The sequence below is a fragment of the Netta rufina genome (genome assembly GCF_964035555.1).
Source record: "Netta rufina genome assembly, chromosome: 6".
In the NCBI taxonomy this organism is placed as follows: domain Eukaryota; kingdom Metazoa; phylum Chordata; class Aves; order Anseriformes; family Anatidae; genus Netta; species Netta rufina.
The window spans coordinates 10358569-10370805 of record NC_140129.1 but is presented as its reverse complement, the minus strand read 5'-3'; the positions used below and the strand labels follow the sequence as shown (position 1 = coordinate 10370805).

Here is a 12237-nt window from a genome sequence, read left to right as displayed (position 1 = left end):
TCCAGCTGGAGTATGGCAGCTGCACGTGGCAGAGCAGGTAAAATATATCTGCTGGGAGAAAGAGGATCTTTTCCTGTTCCCTTAATTTTATTTGGGTGAGCAAATGCCAGGACTGCTACACTTTACTTGCTCTGCCAGCAGTGAGTGCTCAGCATTTTGAAATCTGTTTCAATAGCTGCTCCAGGTAAATTCATTCTGGGCTGTAAGAAATCTGCTCCATCACCTGGGAAAGCCTAGTGGAAATCTGTGTTGTGAAAACAGACATAGAGAGCGATTTAGGTGGTTGATGGTGGTACCTTGTCTTCCCTGCAGTGCTGCCATAGTATCATTTAGGTACTTTACAGCACTGTTATAGTAAAGCTCCGGTGAAACTCCAGAGGTGGAAGCACGCAGGAAATATGAGATGCTTCATCCATACCCACACCACAGCAAAATCACTGTCTTGGTGTTAAAAAAAAAAAAAAGTAAATAATAATCCTGTTGGTAGTGGTGATTGTTATAAAGTCAGTTTTGAAATGGTGTGTGTGCATCCACTTCTGAAGGCTTTTGATGTCTCCCAAAGTATGGGATTAGTGGGAGAAACTAGCTCCAAAGGCGTTGGTGTGTTTCTGAGGGAGATTAGCCTGGAAAAGTCCCCCACGTATGTGAAGGTAAGGAGGAACTCTCAACTTTAAGAACTTTAAAGAAGGGGATGGGAATAAGGGGGCAGCTAGGTAAGAGCAGTATTTAACAATAAATCAATTGGGCTGTGTGTCTGTGCCCTAATGGCTTAATGTTCCAAATAAATGGCAATGAACTGAGAGCTGAGATGAATGCCATTATTTCAGCACTGTGCAGGATGTAGTGAAGTTGTCAGCCGCACAGCCTTTATTAATATTTGGTTGTATAATTGTAATAGATTGGTACAAAACATAGATTTATTATGAGGTGTGCAGCAGACTCCTCTGTGGCTTAAGATGAAGTATCTTTTACAATTATTTCTACTTTCAGCTGCTTATAATTTTCTCAATGCCATTTAAGCTGGGACTTTCCTTGACATCAGGTTAAAATTGAGGAAACTTTTACTTCTACACATACACAATCATATAATTAACTAATTTTGAGACTAATTAAGTAAAATGCCATTCATAATGTATTGTCCTAAAGGTGAAACCATTCCTGTGATTTTGTTTTGGCTCAGGCACTTTTTTTTTTTTTCCCCTCAAGGCATTTTTCAAATTGCTATTGCAAATACGCTCTCACTAGTCCAGGGTCTCCTCTCCTTATTTATTTATTTTTTTTTTTGCTAATTTAATAGTGCGAAACTTAAGGGCTCATTCCTCCTGCCTTGGGGAGTGTCTTGGGGCTTGATTTCATTAGATTAGACGGTGTTAAACATAACCTTGGAGTTATCAGATAGGTGAAATACCACACTGAATCAGTGCAGAAAGGGATAACTGCTGAATCTTGCAACTGATCGTGGTGAAGCTTATGGCCAGTCCCTGAGGGCTTACCCCAAACCAAAAGAAGGCTTGGGATGGAAAGAACTTCACTGGTGTTGCTAGCATCACGTTTGATAACCTGGCTCTTCATGTGGGAATACCTGAGGAGAGCCCCAGAGTGTGTCCTGAACAACCTGAGCACTTCTTTTTGGAGAGCGCGTGTGTCTGGGGAGAAGGCTCTGTCACTTGATGCATTCCCCAGAAGGGGAGGCAAGGAATGTTAGTTGTTTTCCCCTGTAGAGGTGATGAGCAGAAAGTGACACAGCCTGGGGGAGGATATGCCTAGTTAAAATCTCCCTCAAAATCAAATCACAAATGGAAAATGATGCTAGTGAAGTGCAAGTAGAGGCCCTTGAGACAGGCACTTCTTGCAATCAGTAGAGCTTGGCTTAATGCCATTCCCAAGTAAAATATGGGGGTAGGTTTTATGTTAAAAGCAAACAACCCAGCACAGCGTTGTTAGATGTTGCTTAAGTCTGGCATTAAAACTGCAAGGGCATTTAAGTGTTCTCTCTGATGTCCAAAATGTATTCAGACTAATTCTTTAAATGATTGCATTGTTTAGTGCTGAGTAACATTAGCCAGCTTGTAAAAGGTAAATTGCAACCTTAGCCCTTCCCTTAACTTGATTAATTTTGATCACTGGAGCTTGTTTTAGCTATTATCTTTCCCAAGTGATTTCCTTTTATGTGCTGCCATTCACAAACTGTTAACATGCGAGCAGAGATGGTATGGAAATGCAATACCTGACAATAGCATGTGCAAGCTCCTTTATGCACTATTAAAATGATACGGTCTTCACTCGGAACGCTTAATTGAAAAACAATTATACTGCAAAATGCTTTAGATTACGATTAATCAAGCCCTGTCAAAGCCAGTAAAAATGCATGTTAGTGACAGGAAGCAAAACCACTATATTCTGCCTTCCAGTAATTTTTGCTGTGCTCTTACCTAATGGCAATATCCCATACAGCGCTATTAGCTGCCTGACATCTGCAAGAGAGGGCACCGGCTCTATATCTACCTGACGAAGTGTAGTCCCCAGATAGCTGTACTCGCCTGTAGGGAGGAAGCATGGGCTTAATAAATGTGACACTGCATTGTTATAAAATGCATAACTCAGGTAATGAAAAACTACCACGGAATACCAATACTGTGTGCTCTCAGCAAACCCTGCCCTGTCAAGGGACGGGGACTCGACCAGGGCAATATCGTTGTGGAATGTGGCCCCAAGAAATCTGAAAGGTGAACTGAAAGAAGGAAAATGACATTAAACACTCTGGACTTTCCCTGCTAACCAGATTGTGGAAGGCATTCAGTCAGTCTCAAATAACCTTTTAAAGAAACTTTGTGGAAAAGAATCATTAGTAACACCATAAATCACACTGCTGGCAAAGGATTTCTAGATTTGGGATTTTGCAGGGCTGGAATCCCAGTGAACCACACTCTATCAAAAGGATTTCAAAAAGGGGAAAAGATATTTTAACAAGCTTTTCCCTGGGCTGCGTCACATCTCAGCTTCTCACTATGTGAGACATTTAAGTGCTTCACCTAATTTGATGGGGATCTTGCTTTGCAGTTCACCTTTTTTGTTCAAAAAAAAAAAAAAAAACACCAAGGAAATGGAAAATCACTGATATGAACTCAAGCGATCTAATCTTGCCTCAGCTCTTGTTACAGAGCCATAATCACATTGCTGGACCTGTCAAAGTCCGTACAGAAGATGTGTTAGAAAGCAAAGAGCCAAAAAGATGGGCCACAAGCAAGAAAACTTGTTGTGACAACGTGGTGGCTATTTTTAGCATAAATGATGTGTCATTATGGTGAATATTGGTGAAAAATAATAGTATGCAAATAATAGTATACAGTGTTTTATTGGAGACGAAAAGGGAAAGCACTAGAGCTCTCTGCAACAAGAGGTAAATCAGCAGTGGCAAGTGCAGAAGTGGAGCTGTGATTTGGGGCAAAAAGTAGAGGAGCCTTGGTACAACTGCACCCTCCCCTTTTGAAGAATAAAATTCATTTCAGGTTTTATCTTTTATTTAAGGAGAAATCAAAAGAACTGGATAGGAATTAATCTTCACAGATTTAATTAGAAGGCATCAAAGGGTTTAATTGCAACTGAACATAAATCACAGTGGATATTCTCTGACTAATTTAGATAAGGTCACCAAGAAAATTAGTTCAGTGATGTCAGTTTGTCATAGAGAGGGACATTTTGGTGCTTTTTACTTGCTGTGGAGCACAATTCCACTCTTTGTCCTTTTCCCAGGAACTGGGAGGGAGTGACCTTCCTTAGGCTCCAGCCCTGTAAGAGCAGAGCAGTTGAGGACCTATTTATCTAGAAGCTTTGACTGTCCCTTTGTAATTTTAAAAGGAGGCTTTTGATATTTAAAAAAGCCAGGTCCAAAACCCAGACCAGCTTTAAATACCTTCTGTATCTTCTGGCAGCTTAAGCATGCCTGATTTTGGTGTGGGGAGTAGCCGGGTTGGCAGCCTGGGCTGCTTCTTGCTGCCTGGAATGCTAGTGCCCGTGCTGTGACACGCAGGGGACCTGTCATGGGGGTAAGGGAGTGATGTGGACGTCACTTTTACGCCTAACATCTTCTGCTGCTGGGAGGTGAGTGTTGCCTATGAAATGTGGAGCAGCCCTTGTGTTGCTGCAGAGGAGCCAGGGCTTCAAACCTCAGGGTCAAGGGAAGGTGGCCCAAGGACATCTCAGCCCACTTCCAGGTTTGATGTTACCAGCTGTAAATCATTATCCACTGGCTAGGATGTGCTTTCAAAACATCTGCAGCAGGGAATGTCTGGCCAGAAGTGACCTTGAGAAGGACAGACAGTACTGGCTGGGCGAATGAAGAAATAATGAAAAGCTTCCATTACTGTGCTTCATGCTTTTTAATGAGCATAAAATAGAATACCTATTAATTCAGCCTTCAACAGAATGGGCAGGGACCCTAAAGGCAGCAATTGTTGCTTCTAAGAGTTTATAAACATGGAACTTAGAAGTGATATGCAAGAATGCAGCTTTTCTGGCTCACGTACATGCTGTACTAACAGCCAATGGCTTTGTAGCTTCTGGATGTCTGCAAATTCAAATAATAATGGTGATCCTTGACACAACTGAGGTTGCTGTGATCTTACTACATACCATCAAATGCTTTTGGAGATGGTGGCAGGCCCCCTGTGAAGCCTGCAAGTGGGTTTTATAGCTCTGTGGAGAACCCAGGCTGATGTTACCTGCAGCTGAAGGCAACAATGGGGCAATTTCTGAAATGCAGAACGAGGCAGAGATGCATTTCATTCAAATCAAGGCCCAGACATGCCTCAAAGCACTGCCTCAAGGCTGAGGGGTGTTCAGGGAGCTGGAGGTAAGGGGTGAATTTTCTCTGCTGAATGAGCAGATGGTAAGGACATGATTTTTGCTGCTCTCTTGGAAATACTCAGGATGAATTATGACCCCCAGTCTATTATACTTGTGGTGTCTTGGTGCCTGAGCAGTGCTCCTTAAAGGATGTCCTATTACACCGCCAAGTTGCTTGTGACATCCAGAAACATTCAAGGCCTCCAGGTGCTAGTGCTTGGGGCCAAGTACCAGCTCTGCAAACAGGCCCTGGTTTCAGAAGCAGAAGTGAAAGGCACAAAGCACCCCTAAGAAACAGACTTGATTTGCATACACGCTTTTAGATATTCATGTTGGAAAGTCCTGAAAGTGTAATTACTCTTGAACTCATTCTTGACTGGAAATAGGGGTTAGTGAACCTTGAATGGCTTGAGATTTGGTCAGATTAAACACCATGTTAGCTGTAAAAGGTGTACTTTACCAACGTAATCGGAGAGATACACTGTCTTGGGTTTTATTAGTACTCCTTCTTCCACTAGTTCCCTGTACAGAGAATCGATGGTCCTACGGACAAGAAACATCACTCAGAAATCCCAGGGAATTGTAAATGAAAGCTCAGTCCTTCAGTAAGTGAGCTAGCCTCAGAGTTATTTATGCTTCCTCAGATTTATAAATGGATTTTGTAGCTCAGAGGTTGAGGTGATTAGCTCCATTGATATGAAATCAATAAGTACTGTTTCCTGTGTTATGTCAAGGACTCTTTTACTAACTCACACACTGTATTGCTCTGTCTCACACCAATTCCATTACCCATTTCCAGGTGATGCAAGATCAGTTATGACTTGTGTAATAGACTCATTCATTAATATCAATTACTGGGAAATTATTTTTAAATTATACAATAATAGCAATCCTAACACTACTATACCTATTCACTTAGCTCTCCAATTAGTAGTAATTCATTAATTCTTCTGGGAATTTATTCTGTTTGCAATAGCCTCGCTTCATCAGGAACATACTGTGAATGATTTGACTGGAGCAACCAGTGGTCCATCAGCTGCTGTGGTTGTGTGATGGTAAGAGGAAGACTGGGAGAAAAACATAGAGTGGAAACTGGCATAGCTCATTCAGGGGAAAGGTTTTTTCCTGTTTCTATCAGTGATTGGCAATAGTTCCTCAGTTACTGAGGATTACACTTATATTTGTATCTGGTTTTCTGTTGGTGTGGATGTTCTCCTCAGTCTCTTTTGGAGATCTATCCAAATATTAATTTCAGTGACATTCTTTGGCACTAGGTTACACGGACTGATACTGTTTCAAGGATGCCACAAAATGAATAAGCTTGTGTGTAGGTCTTGTTATAATGCTAGTGTAAACAGCACTGATCTAAGCCTTTCTAGACCTTTTACCATTTGTGCACATTTCACATCTTCTCCCTTCAATATCTGAGCATTTTTCTCTGCTACCTATCTTAATTGGGACACTTTGGTATTGCTACAATAAAAATATTTAACAGAAGCTCTCAGCTGGCTAATAAAATCACATATATAATCTGAGGTCTGTAGCTTTTTTTCCACTTGAGCTGGGAAGTTTTATGTTTATGCAGTGTTAGTGGTACAATTAATACAGGAATAGTAATAAGCAAATATGAAACTTAACATACCTTCAACATTGACTTTGCCACTCTGACTCTTGCTCTCATTCTAAGATTTTTATGTTGAGTGTGCATCATAAAAACAAGCAGAAGGTAGAATGGGACTAACCTGGCAGTTCTGTTGGGAGCATGACTCTACTTTTGCTGTCATTATTTTTACTGTGTAAGTTTAATGATGCATGCCCTGAGTCTCCTCCAAGTATGTGTGATGTGATCAGCCTCTGACTAAAGCCCCTGTGCCTTTCCACTGTGCCAAAACTGAGATGAACCTGAACTTCTCTTGGCTATTTCTGGAATACTTCCTCCTTTCCTGCTCAGCAGGGAAGAGCAAAATATGGACCCCAAATGCCGCAAACTGATTAAAAGCCAATGACTAAAGAGCATGCATTCTTAAATGGCTGTGTGTTGTGTTTAGCTGACACACAAGAAGCAGGTATGTGCAAGAGTAATTTTAAAAACACAGACTATACACATACTTGTTAAGTTTTGGCACTATTCTTGTATGATAGGTCATGCTCTGTTATAATCCATGACAAGTTTATTTTAAATATTTGCTTGGAGAGATTTTTCATTGTAAAGTAGGTAAAGAGATTGATTGTGTAGTGCTAGCACCCAAATGATCTAGTCCAGGTCTTGCTGTGCATTGTACAAATGGATTTGGGGGTGAATCCCATCTGCTGCTTCCTGCAGCGGCTGTTTGTCTTCATGCTGTTCTCCAGCCCTGCTCCCTTGGGAGCTCAGGATGCTCCTGGCCTGCATTGCTACTGTCAGCAGGTCTCAGCAAATGGCATCTCTGTAGCTGTATTATGTGCACAGGTGAAAAATGGCTGGGTTATCAATGAATGCATCACAAGATCACTGAAAATGTACTGTCAAAAGAAGAAAGCCTCTCAAATCCTCCAAGTAAAATAAGGTTGTTTAAGAGAGCAAGGGTATGCAAGAGGTTGTCAGGTCTGCCAGAACTTATTGATAAATAACTGATTTATATGATAAGCACTTTACCTCACACACGAATGGTGATTTATAGAGTGCAGGGGCCTGTCTGCAGCCTCCCTTATCAGTTGTCAGCTGAGATGGAAAAATCTCAGTAAAATTTTGGTAAACAAAACTGCCAGGTGCCTCTGCACCTGCCACCACTGGGATCAAAAAGAGGCAAATAGGGCCCATATTCTGCCTAAATGTTACATATGCTTAGCTTTACAATCTGGAATTAACCTCTCTGAAGTTAATGGAGACTGGCTGTAGTGGTGTACTTCCGCAGAACAGGGTCTGTGCTGTGCATCATTAAAGCAGTGTTTTGTCACCCTGTTATCTGTGACCCTATGTGGTGGTATTCCTTGGGAATGCAAAAATTTTAGTGTCTGTACTTCAAGGTTATGGTAGATATTTGCCATCTAGGCTTCTAGTGGAAGTTCATATCTATTATTAAGCAGATTTTACTTATTGTGGGGCTTCTGATGCTGGTTATTATATGCTGAGATGGTCCTTCTGCAGTTAAAATCTGAAAGGGTTGCCAGGGTAGTCAGCTCAAAGACAACACAATCTATCAGTGTCTGAATCTATCGTTGTCTGAATCTCAGGTAAAGGGGTCTTAGCTTTACCTGTCAGAAGTTAGGTCTTCTTCCAGCTCAGATATTTTCTTCCTTGCTGTCTTTTTTTTCTGAAGACCACAAAAACAGGCAGGAGTTAGTGGCCTTTGTACAGTTATATCTGAACCTCCTGAAGCAACATTAGGGCCAGAATATTTGGTGTCGGAATGTGGGCCCCCCTCATCACTGAGGAACCCAAAGGAAAAATCATATCCTTGACTGCCCTTAGTTGAGGAAGTCATGCCCCTACTTATAAAAGCACAGGAAATACTGTAATTTGTAAGTCCCAAGGCATGGGAGAGGTGAAACAACTCTGGCTTTGACAGAGCTGAGGATCTGTGTCCAACCTATGAACCCCATGTACACCTTGCAGCAGGTGCTCTTGAACTGGATTCTGCACACTCACCCCAAGAGAACTTATCATGCTTTTTTTCTGGAGCCTGACTTTGTTGCTGAGCAGGTATGGCCTGCTCAAAAAAAGGGTGTTGGGGTCCCAGTTGTTGCTCCAGAGTCTAAGCTTAATGTTGTGTTTAAATATGTATGCAGATGCCTTCCTAAGGTCATGCAGGCTGCTTACAGCTGGACTCAGACCTGAAATCAACACTCCCAACTCCCCAGTTAGCTTCCTAACCATTAGATATCCTGTCTTCACTTTCCTAATGCCTTGGGGAAGGAGCTTGAAGAGGCCAGAAAAACATGACCTGCTCTTCTCTTGATACTTTCACCGTACTTCTACTATGGGAAGATTTTGTCTTGGGTTTCCTTACATGCTGGGGAAAAACAAAACCACCACGGAAAACAAAATTAAGATGTGAATCAGTCACACCAGGCCTCACAATTAATTACAGCTCACAGAACATAACTATGGTTAGGGATAATTAACAGAGGAGAAAGCATCATTAATCTATGCACCATATGTTAGTGCCCAACACCAGTGTCCACACTTCGGTTCCGCAAAGCGCTTTGGTATGACTTCAGCAGATCTACTTACACAGTAATACTTAGGCACTATGGGACTTCTTCAATGGCTTAAATTTAGGCATGTGCTTAAATGCTTAGTTGATCAAGACAGCTTATTCTTTCCAAAAGTTTATGTTCAACTTTCATGGGAATAGTCATTTCTTTTTTTTTCTTAATGAATACTTCTGCAGAGCTCTAGAGGCTATTCTGTAGAAAGAACACTTCTAGCCACTCATATGAAATTTTTTTCCTAGAATATGTCAGCAATATTAAAAATGTACTACTTATAAATTTTCAAGGACAGTTGCAGTCTAACCTATGGTTCAATCACCTGTAACTACTGACAATGCAATAAAGATAATCTAGATGAAAATGAAAACTAAATGCAGAGCTATATGGATAAGCTAACTGGGAAAAAAAAAAAAAACAACAACGATATTGTAAAGTTTTGGGTTAGAATAGTGCAAACAACTCAATTTCTGCAGAATGACACCTTGGGTTTCTTTACATAAGTAATCTTGGTAGCAAATATTCCTCAAAATGTGCAAATGTTTTCTTCTAAAGAAAAAGATGAAGAACAAAGCATATGCCATGCTGTTTTAACAATTGAGGAAATGCTGAGACTGTCAGTGGTGTATCTGCAGTGTTCCTCTAGCTTTGTCTCTTTAGCCTTTCTTCTGACAAGACAGAATTGTATATCATGGGGTCTGACTGGGAAGAAAAGCTAATTTCTACCTATGTAAAGACACTAAACATATGCTGAATTTATTGGCCAACTGGTATTGTCCTCAAGGCAGCTTTACCAATAAAGTAACTCAAGCAAAATAAAAATGTACTATGCAGGGGAAAAATGTGTTTTCCTAATTACATCAGCATTCACAGGAAATTTGGCAAACACTGAGATGTGATAAGGGGAAATATGAATTGTAGACAATGGCTTTCCTCCAAAATGTCTTACTGGGAACTGCTTTTATTTAGAAAATGATAATGTTTAATGAATGTGAACATGCTCATCGTTTATAATGGAAATCTTGTTTCCATCTCTGAGATGTCAGTCTAATTCCTGGTTAGCCATCCATTTACGGTTATTTTCTGCTTTGATACATCACTGCGTAGTGAACTGCATTAGTTATTAGTTAGCAGCTGACAGAAGACTGTCTTCTGTGCTCAGTGTGGTATCCCGTCTTACTGGGTGGGCTCATCAGTATGTCTTGAGTTTGAGTAGCTCAGAGGTTGCTATGAGAAAACGTGAGGAAAAATAATGAAATTACTCCACTTAAGGGAAGTGAGTGCCCAAGTCTACCAGGTGTCTTCCTTGGATCACATGTGATGCTTAGAAGGTAGACTGAGCAAGTGCAGCCACACTGGGGGAAGCAGGAGGCAAAGATATTCCCTCAGAGCTGGTGGGTGGGAAGTGTTCATCCTATGTCCACACTGCATTGTGTGAGCACCTGCTCTTGGTTAAGTCTTTTCTTGCCATACCAAGGCTATTGATACTTGAGCAGCTCCTGATACTTGTACTGGAAAAAGTCCTCAGACCAAGATGTTCCCATTCACTGTTGGGCCCTGGCTCAAAGATGGCTCTGGTTTGTGATCCCTGTTGGATTTAACCACAATATCCAGAGAAGTTGCAGCTCCCACAGCTACCTGAGGGCTTTGGGTGGTGTTCCCTTCATCACTACAGAAAATCCAACAGGGGTCATGAATGAATCACTGTCTGCAAAACCAACCTTTCTTCACATCTGACTCAGCCTGCATTCTGGCCTTATTCACTGTGGCTTTGCTATTATCAAGTCTTTAGATGAATGTTAAAACTCCTTCCATATGTGTTGCTGTAGTTCATCTCTTCTGGGTTGCTTTGCTTCTTCCTGACTGCATTAAGAATGGATACCCAAATCTGGGTGGAGATGATAGCAATGCCTATTTCAGCAATTTACTTAGGTTCCCATGCCCCCACTTTTTTCCAGAGTTCTGGCCATCCTTTTAGTGTATGTGTGGGTGTGTTTACTTACAATGGGTTGCTTTACCTACAGTTGGATCAGAGACAAATCTTTAGGGGACCAGAGCAGGAAAAGCAACACAATAGGCTAGATAAAAAGCATTCTGATAAGCACTCAATGTAATTTCCAGGTCAGAAACTGCAGAAAGCTGATCTGTAAAGCTGGTCTGTAATTTCCTATATTGGGTGCAAAGCCAATGTAAAGACACCAGGCCTGCAATGGTATATTTGGCCACAGGTTATCAGGAGAAATGCTTTCAGCTGCTAAACCTTCTGGGTATTGTGGTTAGGTATGTGGCATCCATCTGTAGAATAAACATTTGTAGAGCTGCTGGATTGTGTTGAGTCACTCAAATCAGAAGCTTGGGCTGTAAACAGAAAGGGTTGAACCACAAAGAATAAGATTTCAATTACAGAAGTTCATGCTGGTGCAAGAATGCCACCAACTTCTTACAAAACTCCATTGCTTCTGAAAATACTAGCCATGGTGCTTTCTAACACACTCCTCTAGGTTGGCTGGAACCTTAAGCCTTCCTAGATATCAGTGCCATATTTCCCTTCAAATTTTTCCTCAACCTGCCTTTACACGGGTGCTTACAACCCCAACCTGCTGATCCACAGTTTGGCAGACAAGCTGGCACTGTGTATCATGAAGAAAGAGGCAACTGGCAGCTGAGATGAACCACTTTCCTTTGTTTCTGTTGCATATTTATTCCCTCTCCTTTGATTGCCTTCAGATCAGGAGTCATCTGGAGAGCTTTCTAGTCAGCCCCCAGCACAGTGTGTCTCTGGATGAATGAGGAGGAAACTTGTACTCCTTACCCAGCCAATGCTGGACAATAATGACAATTAATAGTTGGCAGGGTGAAGTGCTTCCAATGTGGGTAGAGTCTCTACCTCAAATGATAGTGGTATGGTTTGTTGCAGATCAGGTGCAATCTAATTAGTTCAGATATTTCCAGATCAGCCTAATGGTCTGGAGACCCATTCATAACGAGCAGAGCAATTTGCCTTTCCACCCAAGCTTATTCTTCTACAGAGGTTGGGGCTTTTTATCTTCAGGAGCAGCAAGAGTAACTCTTGACAGGGTTAAGTGTCCACTTCTAAGTGGTATTTGAAGGTTTGGGAGTCAGTGATAAAATTCAGCCTAGGAAGTACAGTGCATAGAAATAAGGAGTGGCCTAGAGGTATGCCCAGAGCTGTTAAATTTT

At 41.4% G+C, this 12237-nt stretch overlaps 1 protein-coding gene across 1 annotated transcript in view; it reads right to left on the bottom strand.

Moving 5' to 3' along the window:
- The window catches only part of DRC11 (dynein regulatory complex subunit 11), a gene marked incomplete at both ends in the record, with an annotated part of 103227 nt that overhangs the window by 20198 nt on the left and 70792 nt on the right, over positions 1–12237 (bottom strand). Inside the window, 3 exons of the mRNA XM_084289409.1 lie at positions 2433–2540; positions 5306–5388; positions 8080–8138. Of these exons, the coding sequence (XP_084145535.1) occupies positions 2433–2540; positions 5306–5388; positions 8080–8138 (250 nt within the window). The remainder of the gene's footprint in view (positions 1–2432; positions 2541–5305; positions 5389–8079; positions 8139–12237) is intronic.